The sequence below is a fragment of the Hyaena hyaena genome, unplaced genomic scaffold (assembly GCF_003009895.1).
Source record: "Hyaena hyaena isolate Hyena2069 unplaced genomic scaffold, ASM300989v1 scaffold_879, whole genome shotgun sequence".
NCBI lineage: Eukaryota > Metazoa > Chordata > Mammalia > Carnivora > Hyaenidae > Hyaena > Hyaena hyaena.
Window position 1 is genome coordinate 352,022 of NW_024081510.1, and position 21,455 is coordinate 373,476.

A 21,455-nucleotide genomic window follows, 5' to 3' on the forward strand; every position below is an offset into this window, starting at 1 on the left:
AAAAATTTTAGCAAACTCCAAGCAAGACGAAGTATGGAAGGAGCCACACTGATATAGATTATACCAAAATTATCAAGAGCAAAAACAAAGAGAATCTTGAAAGCAGAAAGAGAAAAGCAAGTTGTCACATACAAGGACTCCTACTAAGAGTGAAAGTGGATTTCTCTTCAGAAATCATAGAGCCAGAAGGTAATGGGTGATGTGTTTAAACTGCTCAGTGAAAAAAAACGTTATTAACCAAAAACTTAATATCTGGCAAAACCATCCCTAAGAGTGAAGGAGAAATTAATACATTACCAGTCAAACAAACACAGCATTTTGTTGCTATTATAACTGTCCTACAAGAAATGCTAAACAGGTATTTCAGGTTTAGATGAAAAAACACTGACAGTAACTTAAAATCACATGAAAAAATAAAGGACAATGGTAAATATAGTTATACTGGTGAATATAAAAGCCAGTATTTTTAATTTGCAACTCTTCCTTTTTTCCCATATGACTTAAAATGCAAATGCATAAGCAATAATTACAAAGCCATAAAGTTATTAACTGAAGTTGGTGTATGAAGACATAACTTATGACGATAACGACATAAAGCTGCCCTTTGTGTGTGCACCCAGAGCTGTAAGGGAGCAGTTTTTTATTTAAACTAAGATACAATTTTAAACTTGATTATTATAAAGTTAAGATGTTAACTGTCATAATCACTGAGAGTAACCACTAAGAAAAAACTAGATAGGGGGCCCCTGGGTAGCTCAGTCGGTTAAGTGGCCGATTTCAGCTCAGGTCATGATCTCACAGTTCGTGGGTTCCAGCCCCGCGTTGGGCTCTGTGCTGACAGCTCAGAGCCTGAAGCCTGTCTTTGGATTCTGTCTCTCTCTCTCTCTGACCCTCCCCTACTCACGCCGTCTCTCTCTGACTCTCAAAAATAAATAAAAAACACTAAAAAAAAACTAGATAGGTAGGTAGATAGATAAAAGAGTAGATATTGTATGTATGTATATATAACATATATAAAGTCGTGTTAAATTAAATTATAGTAAGTATATATACTTAGATCTGAGTACAGAAAAAGAAGTGAGAAGGAAATGAAAATAGAAAAAAATCAATTAAGTATAAAAACCAGTAATGGAGAAAATAAGAAACAAAAAAGATATGAAATATTAGGGGCGCCTGGGTGGCTTAGTCGGTTAAGCGTCCGACTTTCGCTTAGGTCATGATCTTGCGGTTCGTGGATTCGAGCCCCGCGTCGGGCTCTGTGCTGACTGCCAGCTCAGAGCCTGGAGCCTATTTTGGAGTCTGTGTCTCCCTCTCTCTGACCCTCCCCTGCTCACACTGTCTCTCTCTCTCTCCTAGAAATAAATAAAAATTAAAAAAAAAAAGATATGACATATTAAAAGAGAAAAATATGGGGTGCCTGGGTGGCTCAGTCAGTTAAGCGTTGGGCTTTGGCTCAGGTCATCATCTCACAGTTCATGAGTTCAAGCCCTGCATCAGGCTCTGTGCTGACAGCTCAGAGCTGGAGCCTGGTTCAAATTCTGTCTCCCTCTTTCTCTGCCCCTCCCCTGCTCACACTCTGTCTCTCCCTCCTTCTCAAAAATAAAGAAACATTTAAAAAATTTTTAAAGAGAGAAAAATAGCAGAAGGCCTTCCTTGTAAATATTACCTTAAGTGTAGATAGATTCAATTCTCCAATGAAAAGGTAGAGATTTGCAAAATAGATTAAAAAATATATGCTGTCTACAAAAGATTCACTTTAGATTCAAAGACACAAATAGGTTCTTTTTTAAAATTTTTTATGTCTTTATTTTATTTTGAGAGACAGAGAGTGAGTGGGGGAGGGGCAGAGAGAGGGACACAGAATCTGAAGCAGGCTCCAGGCTCTGAGCTGTCAGCACAGAGTCCGACGTGGGGCTCAAACCCATGGACTGTGAGATCATGACCTGAGCCGAAGTTGGGCACTTAACTGACTGAGCCACCTAGGCACCCCACAAATAGTTTTTTTGACACAAATAATTTTATTTAGTTTTTATTTTTTTATTTTTTTTTAAGTATTTTAATTTATTTCTAGGAGAGAGAGACAGTGTGAGCAGGGGAGGGTCAGAGAGAGAGAGGGAGACACAGACTCTGAAATAGGCTCCAGGCTCTGAGCTGGCAGTCAGCACAGAGCCCGACACGGGACTCGAACCCACGAACCGCAAGATCATGACCTAAGCGAAAATCGGACGCTTAACCGACTAAGCCACACAGGCGCCCCTGACACAAATAATTTTAAAGTGAAGATATGATCCTTACAAAGAGCAACCAGAAGAGATGTTTTTTATACTAATGTCAGGCAGAACAGACTTTAAGGCCAAGCCATTACAAAACACTATATATTGATTGATTAATGTATTGATTAAGGACTCCATAAGTTGATAAAAGTGTTAACTCATCAAGAAGATCTCACAGCTATGAACATAAGCACAACTCACAGGAGAGACCAAAACTATATGAAGTGAAAAGCAACTGATTAAAGAGAGAAACAGACAGTTGTACAATAATAGTTGGAGAATTCAATGCCCCACTTTCAGTAATGGACAGACAACCAGACAGGAGTTCACTAAAGATCAGCAGTGCACACCAGTAGAACCAGCTGATTCTACAGAACTCTCAATCCAACCACAACCACAGGAGACACACTTTACTCGAGCACAGAGCATGGGAGGGGCCAGGAAACAAGTCTCAATAAATGTAAAGAGATTGAAATAATACAAGTGTCTTTTCCAACCACAGTGGAGTGAAGCTAGAAATCAATAATAGAAGGAAAACTAGAAAATTCACAAGCCTGTCAAAATGAAACAATGCACCCTTAAAAAAGAATTATAAGGAAAATTAGAAAACATTTAGAGATAGATGGAAATGAAAATGCAACACATCAGGACTAATAAGGTGCACTAAAAGTAGTGCTGATAACCTATAAATTATAGGTCTATGTCAAAAAAAAGATGAACACAAATCAATAACTTAACTTCACACTTTAAGAAACTATGGGGCACCTGAGTGGATCAGTTGGTTGAGCATCTGACTCTTTATTTCATCTTCAGTCATGATCCCAGGGCCATGGGACTGGACCTCACACTGAATGTGGGACCTACTTAAGATTCTCTCTTTCCCTCTGCCACTCCCCCTCTCACACGCACACACACACTCTCTCTCTCTCTTAAAAAGGTAAGAAAAAGGGGCGCCTGGGTGGCTCAGTCAGTTGAGTATCCGACTTCAGCTCAGGTCATGATCTCGCAGTTCGTGGGTTCAAGCCCCACGTCAGGCTCTGTGCTGATAGCTCAGAGCCTGGAGCCTGCTTTGGATTCTGTGTCTCCCTCTCTCTCTGCCCCTCCCCTGCTTGCACTCTGTCTTTCTCTGTCTCTCCAAAATAAATAAACATTAAAAAAAAAAAGTAAGAAAAAGAAAACTAGAAAAAGAAGAGTAAGTGAAACCCAAAGTTAGAAGAAGGAATGAAATAAAGACTAGTGTGGAGATAAATGAAATAGAGAATAAAAAAGAAATAGAAAGAATGAAGTACATTTAAAAAGATCAACAGGGGACACCTGGGTGGCCTAGTCAGTTAAGCTTCCAACTTCAGCTCAGGTCATGATCTCACAGTTCATGGGTTCGAGCCCTGCGTTGGGCTCTGTGCTGACAGCTAGCTCAGAACCTGGAGCCTGTTTCAGATTCTGTATCTCCCTCTCTCTCTGACCCTCGCCTGCTCATGCTCTCTCTCTCTCAGAAATAAATATAACATTAACAAATTTTTAAAATATAAAAATTTTGTTGACAAAATTGGCAAACCATTAGCTAGACTGACCAAGAAAGTTTGAGGGACCCAACTTTAAAGTGGAAATAAATGTGGAGACATCAGTACAGATATTAGAGAAATAAAAAGCATGGTAGGGAATGCCATGAACAATTGTATGCCAACAAATTGGACAATCCAGACCAAATGGACAAACTTATAGAAACACAGAAACTGTCAAAACTGACCCCCAAAGACATAGAAAATCTGAACAGACTTACAAAAAGTAAAGAGGTTCAATCAGTGATCAAAAAACAAAATGAAAGGCATCTAGACTGTAAATGAAGAAGTAAAACTATCTGTATGTCCAGGTGACACCTTTTTGGGTCTAAAAAATATCCTTAGGAAACCATGAAAGAATTAATAGGTGAGTAAACCTTGTAGGACACAAGATCAATATTCAAAAGTTAGTTCTATTTCTGTGTATTAGCAATGAACCATCTGAAAATGAAATTAAGAAAACAATTCCATTTAAAGAAGCATCAAAAAGAATGAATACGTGGCAACAAACTCCACAAGTCTTTTACAATGAAAACTAAAATCTTGAAAAAAAGTTGTAAAACCTTGACAAATAGAGAGGATCAGAAGATTAATATTTCAAGACATCAATACTCAATTTAATCTACACATCCAGTACAATAATATTAAAAGACCAACTTCCATTTTTGCAAAATTTGAAAAGCTGATCCTAAAATTCATGTGGAAATGCAGGAACCTCAAATACCTGAAAAATCTTAAAAAAAAAAAAAAAGTTGGAGGACTCACATTTGTCAATTTCAAAAACCACCACAAAGCTACAGTGATCTAGACTGTGGTACTGACATAGGACAGACACACAGTTTTATGTATGAATAGAACAGAATTGAGAATCCAGAAGTAAATCCTGACATTGATGGTCAGCTGATTTTATTACATTTATTTTTGTGAGAAAGAGGGAGAGAAAGAGCACTCACGCACACCTAGTGGAGGAAAGACAGAGAGAGGGAGACAGAGAATCCAAAGTGGGCTCTGCATTGTCAGCACAGAGCCTGATGCAGGGCTCAAACTCATGAGCCATGAGATCATGACCTGAGCCAATGTCTGATGCTCCACCAACTAAGCCACACAGATGCCCTGATAGTCAGCTGATTTTTGACAAATGTGCCAAGAAAACTCAACAGGGAAGAAGTCTGTTCAACATACAGTGCTAGAATAACTGGATTTCCACATGCAGGGAATGAAGCTGGATCCCTGCGTCACACCATACAAAGCGAGGTTTGGGGAGAATGGAGTATCTGTAGATAGAATGGAAGCTCCTCGCTCCTTCCCTATACCTGGTCCTATGCATCTCTTCTATCTGGATGTCCACCTGTACCCTTATCATATCCTTTAATGAACTGAAAAGAAATACTCTCGGACTATGAAAAAGAACATAACAGAGACACTTTCGGCATGACAAAAAGTGGTCATTGGACCATCAAGTACCCAAATATTTTACCCCTCAGAGCTCCTTTTGCTTTTGGAGCAAGGGGACATTGAGGGCTACCTCAAGAAACAAGTTAAAGTACACAAAGTGGAGAATCCCAAATATCACTACGAGTAGGGAAATAAAATAACCAAAGGCACAACAAGAGAGACTAAGGGACATCATTAAAAGAACACTTCCTGAAGAGACAGGCCATGGACAGTCAATGAACCTGTGTCACATCATATAGAAAAACTAACTCAAAATGAATCAAAGACATAAATGTAAGAACAAAAACTAGACAACTCTTAGAAGAAAACAGGTGTCAGTTGGTGTGATCTTGGATCAGGCACTGGTTTATTAGACAGAACACCAAACATAAGCAATGAAAGAGGGCACATTGGACTTCATCACAGTTAAATAAAATTTTTGTGCATCAAAGGACACTATCAACAAAGTGAATGACAGTAAATATTTGCAAATCTTTTATCTGATAAGGATCTAGTATCCAGAATATGTAAAGAACTCTTACAACAATAAAAAGATAACACAACTTAAAAATAAGGCAGAGGACCTGAATAGACATTTCTCCAAAGAAGACATCCACATGGCCAACATGTACATGAAACGATGCTCAACATCATGCATCATCAGGAAAATGCAAATCAAGACCATAATGAGATACCTCCTCATGCCCACTAGTGTGTCTAGAAGCAAAAAACAAATAGATAAAACGAAACTAATGAGCACTGGTGAGGATCTGGAGAAAGACCGTCGCATGCTGCTGGTGGGAATGTAAAAGGGGGCAGCCACTGTGGAAAACGGCCCTTCAGGAAGTTAAGCATAAAATTACTATATAACCAAGCAACAAGAGACTTGAAAACATATGTTCACCCATCTAAGAATGTTCTAGCAGCACTGTTGGTAACAGCCAAACACTGGGATCAACCACAATGTGCATTAGCTGATGAAAAGATAGACGAAACGTGGGATGCAATCCACATGGCATCCACTTAAATAAAGTGTCCACCACAGGCCGATCCACAGAGGCAGAAAGTGGATTCGTGGTTGCCAGGGGCTGGGGGAGGGCAAACACGGGGTGACGGTGGGTTCAGCATTTCACAGGGTTGTGACAACATTCTAGAACTAGATGTTGGTATGGGTGCACAGCCTTGTGAATGTACTAAAGCCAGAATCGTACACTGTAAAAAGGTAGACTTTATGGCATTGTACTCAAATTACCCTGGTACCAGTTCCTGCTCAGCCTCCTGCCCCAAGCCTCACACACCACCAGCTGCCTTCCAGAACTTTCCAGACACCCAGGCATATACTCACTCCCTGAGCGCCACCCGCCTGATACACTCAGGCTTATCTTCCAGGCCCTGATGCCAAGGACCTGGACCCCAGCCCCACCAAGCGAGCTCTGGTCCCCTGTCTTGCCTACCTCGTCCTCAGAACCCTGGTCCAATGTCTAGACAGGAGGCCCGTGCTGCTCACAGAGTGCCACGGTCTTAAGGGCAGAGCCTCTCAGCAAAGGCTTAGAAGCTCCATTACTACTTTGCAGAAGAGGAAACTGAGTTACAGATGGCAGGATCAAATGGCCACAAAAGGGGGACCTAGGACAGCTCTGTTGTCTCCCAGGTCTGAGGTCAAAGTGTTGCAGGGCCATGCTCCCTCTGAAGGCTCCAGGAGGGTCTCTCCTGCCTCTCCCGGCTGCTGGACACCCCCCTCCTGGCATTCTGGTTTCATGGTCATGCCTCCCCAGTCTCTCCCTCTGTCACCACATGGGTATCTCAAAACCCTCCCTTGTCTTATAAGGACCCACCATGATCCAGGATGCTCTCACCTCAAGATCCCTCACCTTGATCACCTCTGCAAAGACCCCATTTCCACATAAGGCCATGTTTTGAGGTCTGGGCACACATGAATTTCAGGGACACATAACACTGACAACTTGCCTCAGGTCACCCAGCAGGGCTGCGATCTGACCTTATCCACACTCTGACGCCTACACTGCCTGCCTTGAAGGGAGTGTCCAATCTCGGGGTGCAGCCACCCCATGGGACAAGGCAGTCCCAGGACACACACAGCCAGCCATGTGACCACTGGCCCACCTCCTCCACCCTCGACCTCCCACTGCCAAGGCAGTAGGGCCAGGGGCTCATTTTTCAAGGCTATCTACGGCAGGGTGTGGCCATCAGTATTTGAAGCCACTGAGTTTGTGATAATTTGTTGCACAGCAGCAAAAAAAAAAAAAGAAAAAGAAAAAGAAAAAACACCCCTTGCATGTTCTTCCCATTTTGAATGGGATGGCTGGAGCTATGGAAGCCATCTTGTGACCATGAGGAAACAAGCATTAGAAAGATCCTTATCTTGTGCTCAGGAGGGCAGAGAAATAGAGACAGACAGAGCCTGTGCCCCTGTGACGTCCCTGTGATAGACCGCTAGAAGTGGTCCTTGATGAGGCAAGCTTCCCTGTGTCCACACCCCTCAACAAGGTGTCTACCTCTCCCCTCAACCTGGGAACCGGACACCTTATGCCTGGCTTTGCACAGTAGAAGCTGATGGAGGTCACACTCTGAGCACAGACATTACAAGCCCTGTAGCTCTGCTATTCCCTGAGGGGAAGGAGCCGGGCTATCCACATGAGGAAATGGGCCCTGGGCTGAAGCATCAGGAGGAGAGAATGGGATCCCAGACACAGGAGTGGGCCTGGTCAGCATTGCAAGGAGACAGGCCCGCCCTCCCAGCCAGACCATTCACTGACACCCCCTACTGGGACCTCAGATGTGTGGATGAGGCCGGGCTGGATCCTCCAGTCCTGGCAGAAATAAGTGGTCTAGCTGAGCCCTGCCAGAGCTCCTGACCACAGAACCAGCAGTCTCCAAGGTTTGGGGGTGTTTGTTACATGGCACTAGATAACTGACCAATATAGGCCCTGACCAAGCTGTGGATCACTGCCCCAGCCCCCACCAACACACAGGGCTGCTCCTGGGATACACTCACACATCTGCCTTGTCAACTGACCTGTGACATCCAGGTGGAAGGAGACCTTCTCTCCCCCCGCCTCGCAGCTGTACTCCCCAGCATCCGCCTTCCCCGCCTGCTGCACCACCAGCCTCCTGCTGCAGCCCTTGGCCTCCATATGCACTTTGGAGCTGGCATTCAGCTTCTTCCCATCCTTGTACCATGTCACCTCCGTCTTGTCCTGGGCCACCTCACAGCTCAGCGTGGCGCTGGTCCCCGCCTTGGCCTGCACCGCACTGCATGCCGGCTGCCCCTTAGCAAACATGGCTGAGGGCTCTGGGGACAGGGAGGGACACATGGTCAGAGGTCCTACTGAGGTGAGGTTCCCCAAGTCCTGGAGCCAGGGCACAGACATGCTCTAGACTCCAGGCCACCTTGGAGACCCTTCATGGTCAGGTGCTGCCAGTGGGGCCCTCGTGCCCTGACCCCACTGAGCAGCATGATGGGCACCCTGGCCCGGCGCCTGGGGATAGCTGGAGGGAGGCAGGGCAGCAGTGGCCGAAGCCCTACCAAGGGCCAGAACTCAGGCAAAGCCAGATCCTGAGAACTGCCAAGACATGCCAGTAGCTTCTAGAAAGAGCCAGAGCCTCATCCTAACCTGCCGAGGTGGCTTCTGGCACCTTTTGGGTCTTGCCAGCCTCACTTTTTCATCCTCGAAAAGAGGAAAAGGGCTGCAAATGTCATATTTTATTTTCCATACTTACAGTCTTCTGTCATCTAAATGTCAGTTCTGTGGGCACTTTCCCTGATTCTGGAAGCAACTGTCCCTGCCCCCCTTCTCCCCCCAAGCTAAGCATTCTTGGAAGAAAGGAAGGGCCAAGCAGCTTGGCCTCAGAAGTGCTTGATGCAGCCGGACCTGCTTCCCACCCACCAAGCCCTGGAGGCTGCAGCTCACCATGGACACGCAGCTGGAAGTCCACGGAGTCCTCACCCACGCGGCACGAGTAGGTGCCCTCATCCTGCCTGCTGACTGAGGCTGCCACCAGCCGGTGCCATGTGCCCACGTCCTCCTGCAGGAAGCGCTGGCTGGAGCCGCTGAGCTCTGTGCCATCTTTGTACCAGTGCACACGAACCTGGGCCTCAGAAGTCTCACATTCAAAGTGCACCGGGCCCCCAGCCACAACATCCACGAAGCCACCAGCTGTGTCCTTGTGCAGAAAGGGAGTGAGCCCTGCAAGGGCACATGGGAGGGTCAGGGGGGCCAGCAGAGCTCTGGCCTCAGGTCCACCCACTCGGACAGCAGATGCAGATGCCTGGGGCTTTGGGGTCTCGCCGACTAGGGTCCCCTTCAGAGGTAGGACTGGCCTGGACTGGCCACCTCCAACCACTCACATGCCACCTGTTCTCAGGAAGCCCCTCCCCCAGCCTCCCACAGGCTGTCTGCCCCTGACATCATAGCATCCCTGGAGACAAACCCCAGCCCCCTGCTTCCCAAGCTCAGCTAAGCCCCCCACCCCACCCCCCATGGGGACAGAGGACAGTGGCTACCACTTCCCAGACTCCCTAGAGGCTGTCCAGAGCTGGGGAACATAATGTGTGGCCATGACCACGGTGGTGGTGGGCCAACAAGGACATGGACACACATGCACACACAGAGAACATCACCTTGCACCAACAGCTGGTAGGCGATGCGGCCCCCACGGCTGACACACTCGTACAGGCCAGCATCGTCTCGAACCACGTCACGCACCAGCAGCGCCCGCTGCCCGGCGCTTGCCTGCACCTCGTACTTGGGGCCTGGGGGCAGTGCGTGACCATCCTTCAGCCATGTCACCGCCGCGGCCTGGTCTGACAGTTCGGCCAGGAGCTGCGCCTCCTCATGCAACCGGGCCAGCACTTCCCTCACGGCTGCTACTGGACGCTTGGTGGTCAGCCCTGGGGCCGCTTGGGGCCACGCACAAGTGGGCACAGAGGACGTGGACAGAGGGGTGGACAGTGAGCGAGGGGGCAGCGAGAGAGGGTGGACAGATGGGGAGGGGACATTGGGGGTAGATGGGGGAGGGGACAGAGGGGAGAGTGGGGGAGGAGACAGTGGAGAGTAGGGGGAGGAGGAGAGAGAGAGGGGGTGAACGGATGGGGAGGGGACATTGGGGATAGATGGGGAGGGGACAGAGGGGAGAGTTCGGGAGGAGACAGGGGAGAGTGGACAGGGGGGAAGGGGGCAGCGAGAGGGGGTGGAAGATGGGGAGCGGACATTGGGGATGGACAGGGGAGGGTCATTGGGGAGGGGACAGGGGAGAGTGGACAGAGTGGGAGAGTTGGGTATGAAGGAACAGACAGAAGAAAAGAGGAAGAGACAAGATTGCAGAGAGAGAGGGGAGCAGGCAGATGCAGAAGTGAGGTCCTGAAGCCCCTCCTCCACTCATATCCTGAGGCTGAGGCTGCCCCCAGCCCTGGGCAAGCTGCCTCACACCCCCCTCCCCTGCCCAGCCCACATCATCCAGGAAACCACCCAGGAGTCCACCCATCCCTAGGGAAGAGGCCTGGGGGTCAGAGCTGGGGTCCCGTACCTCGGACCTCCATGCGGATGCTGCTCTCAATGCCATTGGCCATGAACTTGAGCTCAGCGCCATTCAGGCTGGCAGACACAGAGCGGATGGTGAGGGCATGCCGCGTGCCATCGTGGCAGATCACATACACGCTGCTGGCCTTCAGGGGCTGGCCATCCAGGAACCACTCGCCCGCCGAGGCCAGAGTGAGGTCCACAGAGAAGGTCACCTCGCCACCCTCCACTGCCTCCACTGCCTTCAGAGGTGTCTTCACGGCCAGCTGGGGGGCTGCAGAGTGAGGGCCTCAGGACGGGGCCGGCCTCTGCCCTCCTCTGCTCCCCCTCCAGAGCCCAAGTGCCTCCTCTCCCAGGAAGCCCATGGGGCAGACTTGAGGAGCCCTTCCTCACTTACCCAGGTGGACAGTCCCTGGGAACTCCAAGTAGGGGCTCTGGCCAAAGCTGTTTACAGCTGATACCCGGAACTGGAAGTCCCCCTCCTCAGCCACGTTGGCCACGGTCAGCTTGTGCTCAGCCACCCACTCCGCCTTGTGGCACCGGCTCCAGGCATAGGCACCAAGCCGCTTCTTTTCCACCAGATAACCATCGATGGGGACAGGGAGGTCCCCGTGAGGTGGTGGAGACCAGGCGAGGGTGACGGAGAACTCTGTCCTGGCCTTTACCACTGGGGCCTCAGGGGCGTGCAGGGGCGGCCTCCTAGGGGCTGGGGACACCACAGCCAATGTCACTGGCCAGCAGCTCCCTCCCGAAGCCCTGGATCCAAGGTCAGCCCTTCAAGGTGTCACAGAACCCACAGCATGGTCTGGGAATGGCCATAGCCCAGGGGGACTGCTGGGCCCAGGGAGGATGTGGGCCCACGACCCATGGCCCAGCTCTGTGGCCATTTCCTTGGGTGCAGGGGGAAGAGTGCACAAACTCACAAACTGTGCACGTGGCCTGGGCACAAGCCTTATCTGTTTCTGCAGGTCTTGGGCTAGGCAGTGACCAAAGCAGGGTACAGTGACCACTCTGAGGGTGCTCAGACCTGTGTGCAAGGACACATTCCTACCCCAACCAAGGGCTGACCAATGGGGGTGGATGGGGGGAGGGACCTGCTCCCCCAAATCTACAAATGTGATACAAAAGTCCACAGAAAGAGGACATGCCCACTCCTGACATCCCACCCTCACCCCTCCCACAACAATCTGTAGCTTCTAATGTGGTTTGCAGGGTGGGGGGGCACCTGGACTGCTACTTGGCAGTCACCTGGGGTGACCACAGTGAAGGAGGACAGCAAACAAACCAGGGGCCCAAGGAAATCACAGCTATGACCCATTGGTCCAGTGCCCCAAAGCCCTCCGTGCAGCGGGCTGGAGAGCACAGCAGGGCCCAGCGGTCACAGGACGGGAAAGGGCACTGCCCATCCAAGGGCACTCCCCAGGCCCTTACCAGACACAAAGAACTGGGTGGACGTCCGGCAGTCACCAGCAGTGAAGGTCACCTCGCCCATGTCCTCCAGGCTGCACTGGGAGATGGTCAGCGTGTGGCACGTGCCTTCTGTGGTGATGGCCACGCGGCCCCCAGCCACCACCTCCTCCTGGTTCCTCAGCCAGCGGATGGGGCCCTCCTGCCTGGCCAGCTCCACACAGAACATGGCCGTGTCACCCACTCGTACCGCGGTCTTCCTCGGGAGCTTCCGGATGAGGTTGCCTGTGATGGTCAGAGTGAGGGGCTGGTGAGACAGGACCCCAGCCCCCCCCCCAGCCCACTTTCCACTGGCCAGCGCAAGACCCCGCCCCCGTATGGCCCCGCCCCCAAGCCCGCCATCACCCTCAAGACCTCTCCCCTCCCCCACACAACCCCCGTTCCCCCATAGGACCCTTGCCTTTACCCATACATGAACCTCGCCGCCACCCTGCAGGACCCCTCCCTACCCCCTTTGACCCCTGCCCCCACCCCCTTCTGAGCCCTGTCCCCATCCCGCAAGATTTCTGTCCCCCCACAGGACCCCTGCCTCCACCGCAGGACTCCTGACCCCCCCACACCCGACCCCCGCCCACCTTGCACCGCGAGCTCAGCCACTGTGCGGCTGCCCTCCGTGGTCTCGCAGATGTAGACAGCGTCGTCGTCGGCTGAGACGTTGCGCACTGTGAGCCGGCGCTCAGTGCCCGCCTCCTCGATGCCATACTTGGCGCTGGCCCACAGCCGCGTCTCCTCCTTGTACCACGTGGCCTCCGTGGACGGCAGCTGCACCTCGCACTGGAACGTGGCCGACTCCTTCTCCTGCACCTCCAGGTCCTGAAGTCGCCTCTTGAAGGGTACAGCGGGCTCTGAGGGGAGAAGGCGAGTGAGAGGGGCTGGGGCGGTAGGATGGAGCAGGGGCGAGGCAGGGAAGACAGGCCTGAGAAGGAGGAGGGGGGGGGAGTGGGGACGGAGCGCTGGTCGGGTAGCAGTGAGAGGCGGGGATCCGGGCTGGAAGCGAGACAGATTAAGGAGCTCGGAGTAGGGGGCTGGAGTGGGAGCGGGGAACCAGGGCAGGGGCTGGAGGGGCTATGGGGCAAGGGAGGTGGGAAGGCAGAGCAGCAGCAGGGTTGCGTGCAGGGAGGTAGGGGGATGGAAGGGGGACGGGGCGGGTGAGGGTACAGAACCTAAAGAGTCCCTTCCCCTAAAATAGAAGATGTCGGGAAGACACAGCCTGCAGCCCAGTGCAGAATCCCCGGGGGGCTCACACCCGCGCCAGCAGCCAGGAGGCGGGGCCAGCGCCAGATCACTCAACTCCCTGAGCACCTACTTTGGGGCCAGGCGCCGCGGCCCTGCACATTTCCTCCCGTGCAGCTTCCACAGCCCCCCGCCCCCGCCCCCCCAGGAACCGAGCCATTTTCTCTGCCAGGGCCACTGCCTGGGGCGCACTGAAGGCCGTAGCGCCCTGAGATCCTACAGAGGGTCTGAAGTGGAGCTCAGCCTCTGGTCTTAGTAGCCTAATCAACTCTCACGCAGGACCTGATCATGTTGTTCGCGCGCGCTTTCCTCCAGAACCTGGAGGGAGCCCCAGACCCCTTCAGGAATCCTCAACAGGAACCTATGAACTGGCTCCGAACCGTCTCCAGGCTCAACCTGGCTCGGCCCTAGCCCCAGCCCCAGCCCTTGCTTTTGTTCCGCACTCTGCCAGGGAGGCCCCCTTAGCAACCCGTCAAGGGGTGGACGGCCTGGCTCAGCCGGACCGTATCTCAGGAGGAGGGGGCGCTGAGGACAAAGCGCTTTGTTGTTCACTCATGTGACTCTCACAGACAATGGGACAGGCTGAGGGTCACCCGTGTCGCCCTCATTTCGCGGACCCGAAGAGGCGAGAACCGCCAAGGTTCCACGAAGGATTCCATTCCCGGTGGGGGGAGGGGCTGAGGAGGCGCCTGCTCCTGCGCTCTAGCCCCGACCTGGCTCAGGGACTGTGAGCCCTGCGCGCGCGGCTCTCACCTCGCACGACGACCAGCACGGAGCTGTAGGTTTGGCCCACCAGGTTGGATGCCGTGCAGGTGTAGAGGCCCCGGTCCGACTGCTTGCAGAAGAGGATCTTGAGCACAAAGTTCTCCTGAGCGTCCTCGTACACCAGGTGACGCCGGCCCTCCACTACCAGCTGGCCATCCTTCTTCCACACCGTTTCCGGCTTAGGCTCGCCCGTCACGTAGCAGCTGAGGCGCGCGTGCTTGCCTTCAGTCACCGTGCAGGTGCGCATGCCTGAGCCGGGTGGCGAAGCCGGGATGCCCTCGGCGCGCATCACCTCCCGCCGCCGTTGCAGGTGCGCCAGAAGCCCGGCTGTGGAGGACCCTGGCGGGGCAGCATCTGGGTCCGCGTCCACCGTAAGCGCGGCGTCGGCGCTAGCGGCGCCCAAAGGGTTTTCCGCGCGCACCGTGTACGTGCCGCCGTCGCGCGGCCGCACGGACTGGATGCGCAGCGCGCTGGCCTCACCGCTGGCCTCCACGCGTACTCGGGGGGCGTCGGGCGCGCCCAGGCGCCGCCCATCCTTGGCCCAGCTCACTGCCATGGGCGGCGAGCCGCCCACGCGGCAGCGGAAGGTAGCCTCGGCGCCCTCGCGCACTCGGATGGACGTGGGCCGCAACAGGAAATGGGGCGCCTGCTCGGCGTAAGCGGCCTCGGCATCCACCTGCAGACCCACAGCCGCGAAGGCCTCGCCGATGGCGTTGCGCGCACGGCACACATACTGCCCGCTGTCGCCCAGGGCCAGGTCCAGGATGGTGAGGCGGTACAGGTCGCCGTCCTGGGCCAGGCGGAAGCGAGCGCCCGCCTCCACCGGCTGCTGGTCCTTCTCCCAGCTCACCTGAGGCGTAGGGTTGCCCACGATCTGGCAACTCAGAGTGGCATCCTTGCCCACCGACACCACAAAGGCCTTGGGCCGGGTCAGGAATCGGGGCGCCCCGCTGAATGAGTGATCCATGGTGGGGGGCGGGGGGCGGAGGCGGAGGGAGGGACCTGCGAGCTGGGTTGGGGGAAAGTCATAGGGGGGATGAGCCGCAGATACTATCTGAGTCCCCCACCGGCTTCCTGTCCAGTGCCTTCTGAAGAATCCAGTCTAACCCAGGGTGGACGCCTCCCGGCCTCATCTCCCCCAACCCCCGACCACCATGCACATGTAGAACTACCAGAAGGCACAGTGGTCCAGAAAATCCCTTTCTGGGCACCTGGAGTTTGGTGCCACATCCCTCAACGGGTTTTTCTAACCAGTGGGCGTATCTTCTTCCTGTCTTCCCAGCTCTAGCCCCACACCCCATCTGAGGTCCAGTTGAACACTCGTCCCAAAACAGCACACCAGCAGCCAGGCTGTCCCTCCTCTGTGCACCGATGTCCTCCCTACTCAGGGGCCATGCTGTGCCTCTCCACACAGACCTGCCTGTTCCCCCTGCCTCACTCCAGCTGCTTCCTGGTGACCAGTTCCCCTCCTCTCCACACAACTCCACCTCGAGTCTGAAACTCCAGTCTGCCTACACCTCTGCCACTCAGCTCTCCACGCCTGGACGGGGCCTGGTCATGGGAGGCCCATGGTGGGTGCCTGCTGCTGGCCTGTCCCCTCTCTGACTATGGTGCACCCGAGGTGACCTGTCTCCCAGCAGGCTCTCCTCTGAGCCCTCGGCCCTGCCCTGCGTGTCCCCTTTTGCCCCCCAACTTTCTCCTCCTGATGATTCATCCACCAAAGCTGTCAGACTATACATCCATCTGTGTGCAGCTTAACCCTGCTCACCCCGGGCAGTGCCCATTACAGAGGCCTGCCCCACCTGTAGCTGCCCACACCTTTCCTGGGGCTGCCCCCTCCCCCCACCCTGATGAGCAGGGAAGGATTGGAGACCTCATTGCCAGCTGGCCTCTTCTAACGGGCTGAGCTGCCCACACCCCCTCCCTGTGAGCAGCCACGAAGGGTCTGGAGGGCACACAGTCAGTGTGTGCTCAGGGAGGACAGGCAGAGTCCCCCCAAAAGAGCCTGGCCAGGTTGTCTGCCAGGAGCCTGGTCATTCTACAGACTTTGTGGCTCCGCTGGCCAGACACCCCATGGAGACGGGGTTGGCACCACCTGAAAGCCCCAGGTGACCGGCCTCTGCCTAGAGACCCCTGCCATGCAGGCCCCAGCTGGTCTTCAGCACAGGTGGGTAAGGTGAGCCTGAGCCTTACCCCTGGCTTCTGTAAGAACAGCAGGCCACTGGGCTTAGGGCTGGCCTCAAGCACCTTTACTCCTTCCCCAACCCACGGATAGGCTCCCAGCACGGGCTGCCCACTGGGGGACAAGCAGGGTGATGTCCTGTGATTCAGGGCCTAATCCCCCTTAATCCCCCTCGAGGAGGTGAGACCGCTCCAGCCTGCTGACTCACTGTGCGGTCAGCACCTCTGGCCCCTGCCCCCCATGGCCTGGCTATGTTCTGGGGCTGGGAGGACCTGGGCTGGTGGCCACCCGAGCCCCGCCCCTGTGGACGCCCTCTTGGGCCTTGATGTCTCTCTGGGGAAGGGTTACTCTGACACCAGGTCCCCAGAGGCCCTGAGATCTGAGCTCCCAGGGCCCACCTCCTGAATCACCATTGGTGTGTGGTTCTCCCTGAGGCAGGACATGCATCCTCCCCCCAACACACCAGGTGCAGCTCTGGGAGCTCACGAGTGGTCATGGGCAGAGGCCACCTCCATGGCTGGTGGCCTCTGGGGGCCAGGGACAGGACAGGGAGCTCCCATCACCACACATGCTTGGGGGTTCAGCCCAGGACCTTGGCAGGTGCACACGCTGACCCCTGGCCTGGCAGGGGTGGGCAGAGACTCGACTCCAGAGTCACAGTCCTTCAGGCCAAGTTGGAGGGACCACCCTCTGGGGGCCCCCAAAACTCCCACTGGGCACAGACATGCAGCAGTGAGTGCAGAGACACAAGACTCAGGAGGGGACACATCCCCGGCCTACCAGAAAAAGCCCCTTCCTTCTTCAGCCACCCTCTTGGGGAGGCGGCTCTCTGTGGACCCCACTCAGACTCCTGATGCCTTGGAGGACCCAGCTTGGCACTGGCAGGAGCCTCCTTCCACATGGAGACTATGCCCCAACAACCTGGGGTTCTGCCTCTGGGGCTCAGGAGTCCCTGGGGCTGGTCTGAGCCCTGCCCACAGCCTCCATCCTGGCTCTTCTAGAACTTGGCCAATCTCAGGTCCTCCTCGGGGGCCTCTGGGCCATTTCCCAGATGCACCGAAGCTGGGAAGTGACTCGCAGCCTGACTGCAGAGCCTGGTCCCCTCCTTGGAGCTCCTGCTGCCCTGTGACGCCCACCCCCACCCCCACCCTTCCAGAAAAGACTTTCCAAGGGCAGCTCCTGGAGTCCGCACCTCCCCCTAGACCCCTGAGCTGGCAGCTTCCTGAACTCCCAACTCCCGGGGAAATTCTTTCCTGGAGTCAGGTGTCAGTGCCCCTCTGGCTGTCCCTTCTGCTGAGCCAACAGGCCTAAAATAGCCCCAGCTGTCAGCGGGCATCCATCTCAGCAGAGCTGGGGGCAGGGCTGGCCAGACCCCCAGGCCTGCCTCAGCACAGGGAGCCCCCAGGCAAAGGAGGATGTGGATGCACCCCCACAGCCCCCTGACCTCCCACCCCAGCTGCTCCCTCCCTGAATGAGGGCTCAGGTCACAGCAGGGGCTGGATTCCAGGGCACTAACCCTCAGAGCCGCACAGCCTGGCTGGACCAGCCCCCTTCCCGGGCAATTTGTACCCCAGAGCACTGACCTTCAACAGAGCAGTCCTGGGGTAGAGGGGCTAGGCCCAGGAGGTCCCCCCACCCTGTTTGCCCTGCCTCCTCACCTGTCTCTAAGGGAGGCTGGGAGCAGCACCCAGGCGGGGGGCTCAGACGGCAGGGCAGGGGCTGCTGGGTCTCACCTCCCTCCACGGGCCCAGGACTGACACGGCTCCCACCCAGCAGCCCACTCTCTGGCCGGTCCTCAGACTGGACAGGGACGAAAGGACAGGCAGACGCTGTCAGCTGAAGGCTGGGCCCGCCCCCGCCGCCGGCCAGCCCAGCCCATCTCCAAAATAGCCCGGGTGTCACTGCCCCGGATTTGGTTTCACCCCCAGCCCCATGGAGGCAAAGGGCAGAGGCTCTGCATGGCCAGGTGTTTGGTGGGGGACAGTGGGGATGTGGTTGGGGCAGGGACCCCACCTTGCAGGGAACCTTGCTCAGACTAACACCCTGGAGTGCAGGGAAGGAAGGAGCCCAAGGGACCCAAGACCACCCAGAAGGTATCCAAAACCACCTCAAAGGGACCTGGGACCCCCCGCCCCCAGAAAGGGACCGAGAACCAGAGAGAGAACCAGACACCACACAGAGGGGACCCAGGACCAACCAGAGGGGACAGGGGACCCAGGATCATGCCAAGTGGACTGGCCATCTGATGGTCCTGCAGACTCTGGGAGCAGGTGGGCAGCCAGAAGCCACACATGGGTCCAGGGTGGGTGCTGTATCCCTGGTCCTTCTGGGAAGCACCCGGCCTGGCTGGGTGTCCATGGAACCTTTAAATGGGAACGAGGGTCCCTGAGAACTCATCCAGGGGCCTTTGCGGGGCACAGACAAGGGAGGGTCCCAGGCCCAGGATGGGCACAATGCATGTGCTGCACATGCCCCAGGAAGACTGTCCCCAACTCCATGGCCATGGCCCCGATGCAGGGACAAGGAGGGACAAAAGTCAGGCCTGCCTGGGTGAAAGGTGAGCTTTGTCTGGTGGGGCCTAACCAGGACCCAGAGGGGCCACCCGCTGGGAAGTGGTTGACCCCTGCTTCCAGCAGCCCAGGCCTGAGACACCCCCTTCAGGAACCTTAAATAAGGGTAGGAACCAGGGGAAGCCACCCAAGCACCCCCTTGACCCGAGGACCTTTCCTGCAGGTGTGTCCACCAGCGGACCCCCACAGCCAGCTCTGAAAGCCAGGGACCCTGAGCACCCAGGGAGGTGGGAAGGAGGGTAGGAAGGAAGCAGACCCACCATAGCCAGCAATAGGGGACTTCTCTGCACACTCAGCTTCACCTCTGCCCTGAGTCAGCACCCAGCACCCCTGTGTCTGCTGGGGAAACCGAGGATCTGGGCACGAACCAGATGCCCCCAGGGTGCCCAAAAACTGAGCTCAGCCACCATGATAAAACCACAGAACAGAAGGCTTCAACATTTATTTCTCAAGGTTCTGGGAGCTGCATTCTGGGAAGAAGGTGCCTGAAGATCCTGGGACACTGAGATGTCCCTTCCTGGTAAGGACACAGACACCCAGGAGCTGTGTACCAAACAAAGATAGGGCAAGCCCTCCAGGGTCCTTTCTGCCCTTCTATGGACACAGATCCCACATGGGGACTGGGAGTAATCTCAACTTTGATGATTCCCCTGACACCAGCAAATTATGGGTCACTCACCCTCCCCCACTTCTGATTTCTTTAGTTCTGTAATCCTCTTCCTGATCTGCTCCCTGTCCTGTGACCCTCCATAGATCACCCTCCTCCATCTCTGTCCTCCTCCCAGACCTGTGACCCTCCAAAGCTCACCCTCCTCCTCCTCTGTCCTCCTCCCTGTGCTGTGATCCTCCATAGCTCATCCTCCTCCTCCTCTGTCCCCCTCCCTGTGCTGTGATCCTCCATAGCTCACCCTCCTCCTCCTCTGTCTCCCTCCCTGACCTGTGATCCTCCAGAGCTCACCCTCCTCCTCTGTCCTCCTCCCTGTCGTATGACCCTCCATAGCTCACCCTTCTCTGTCCTCCTCCCTGTGCTGTGATCCTCCATAGCTCACCCTCCTCTTCTGTCCTCGTCCCTGACCTGTGACCCTCCATAGTTCTCCTCCATGCTCCTCCTCTTCCTCTCTGCCCTGTAAGTCCCCACCCCCCCCATAGCTCACACTCACCTTTGAGTCTCTCTGAGTCCCTTGTCTCCAGGTCCCATCGAGGACAGTCAGGTTTGGCTCTACGAAGTGGCACCTGCAGGTCAGCATCCCCTGGCCATGCACCCCTGGGACCAGCCCACCTGCTGCCTGTGAACAGACCCCAGGTCACTGGCAGCAGCCCTTGCCCACACTTCACTGGGCTCTTGTGGGACATCGGCCTCTTGGGCCTACAGTCTGCCCATGTGGTGTGCTCGCTGCATCCCATGGGACTGCGACACCCCCCTCATAGCCCTGACACAGGAATGGGCCTCCCTGGGGTCTGTCTGAGGGGAGAGGCCCATCTGCGAGGCACCAACAGGAGGGGGCCATGCCAGGCAAAACCACCCAGTGGGAATAAAGGGCCTCTAGTCTCCTGTGCCCAGCAGCACAGATACCGGAAGCAGCTATAGGACAGTCTCACCATGGGAGGACAAAAAGGGACCCAAGACCAGGCAGAACTGAGGAACAGAGGGACCCAAAGGACAACCCAGGCTAGCTGCTGGCCACGAGAGTGTGGGCAGGACAGCTATGGAAGGGCCTGGCTCTGTGCAGACAGTGACCTCACTGCTCCTGATTCTGCAGGGGCGGGACTGAGAAAGGGGAGCAGGGTGTGCGGCAGGCATGGGGGACAGGCCTCCTGGGCCTCTGAGTGCAGGGGGGCCCCACCCCAAAGGCACAGTGAGGCCCCTGGGCACACACTTCCCGAGGAGAGCCGAGTGGGGGAGGACCTGCACCCATGCTTGTGCCCTGGGCATCCACTGTGGGACCATCTCCTTCTGCACCTACAGGCACTGCTGTGTGGCCTTGGGCACGCCCCTGCGGGGACATCTCCTTCCTCACCTGCACGCACTGCTTTGTGTCCCTGGGCACGCCCCTGAGGGGACATCTCCTTCTGTACCTACAGGCACTGCTGTGTGTTCCTGGGCACGCCCCTGCGGGGACATCTTCTGCACCTGCACACACTGCTGTGTGGTCCTGGGCACGCCCCTGCGGGGACATCTCCTTCTGCACCTGCACGCACTGCTGTGTGGCCCTGGGCACACCCCTGCGGGGACATCTCCTTCTGTACCTATGGGCACTGCTTTGTGTCCCTGGGCATGCCCCTGCGGGGGGCCATCTCCTTCTGCACCTGCATGCACTGCTGTGTGGCCCTGTGCACATCCCTGTGGGGATATCTCTTTCTACACCTGCACGCACTGCTGTGTGGCCCTGGGCAGGCCCCTGCACGGGACATCTCCTTCTGCACCTATGGGC

General features: G+C 55.2%; 1 protein-coding gene across 1 annotated transcript in view; it reads right to left on the reverse strand.

Annotated features, from left to right (window-relative positions):
- Positions 1 to 15,238, reverse strand: part of OBSCN (obscurin, cytoskeletal calmodulin and titin-interacting RhoGEF) — a 159,920-nt gene extending 144,682 nt beyond the window's left edge. The window contains 8 exon segments of the mRNA XM_039220260.1: positions 8,304 to 8,579; positions 9,199 to 9,474; positions 9,909 to 10,187; positions 10,814 to 11,080; positions 11,204 to 11,512; positions 12,238 to 12,498; positions 12,849 to 13,118; positions 14,260 to 15,238. Of these exon segments, the coding sequence (XP_039076191.1) occupies positions 8,304 to 8,579; positions 9,199 to 9,474; positions 9,909 to 10,187; positions 10,814 to 11,080; positions 11,204 to 11,512; positions 12,238 to 12,498; positions 12,849 to 13,118; positions 14,260 to 15,238 (2,917 nt within the window).
- Between the last annotated feature and the right edge of the window lie 6,217 nt (positions 15,239 to 21,455).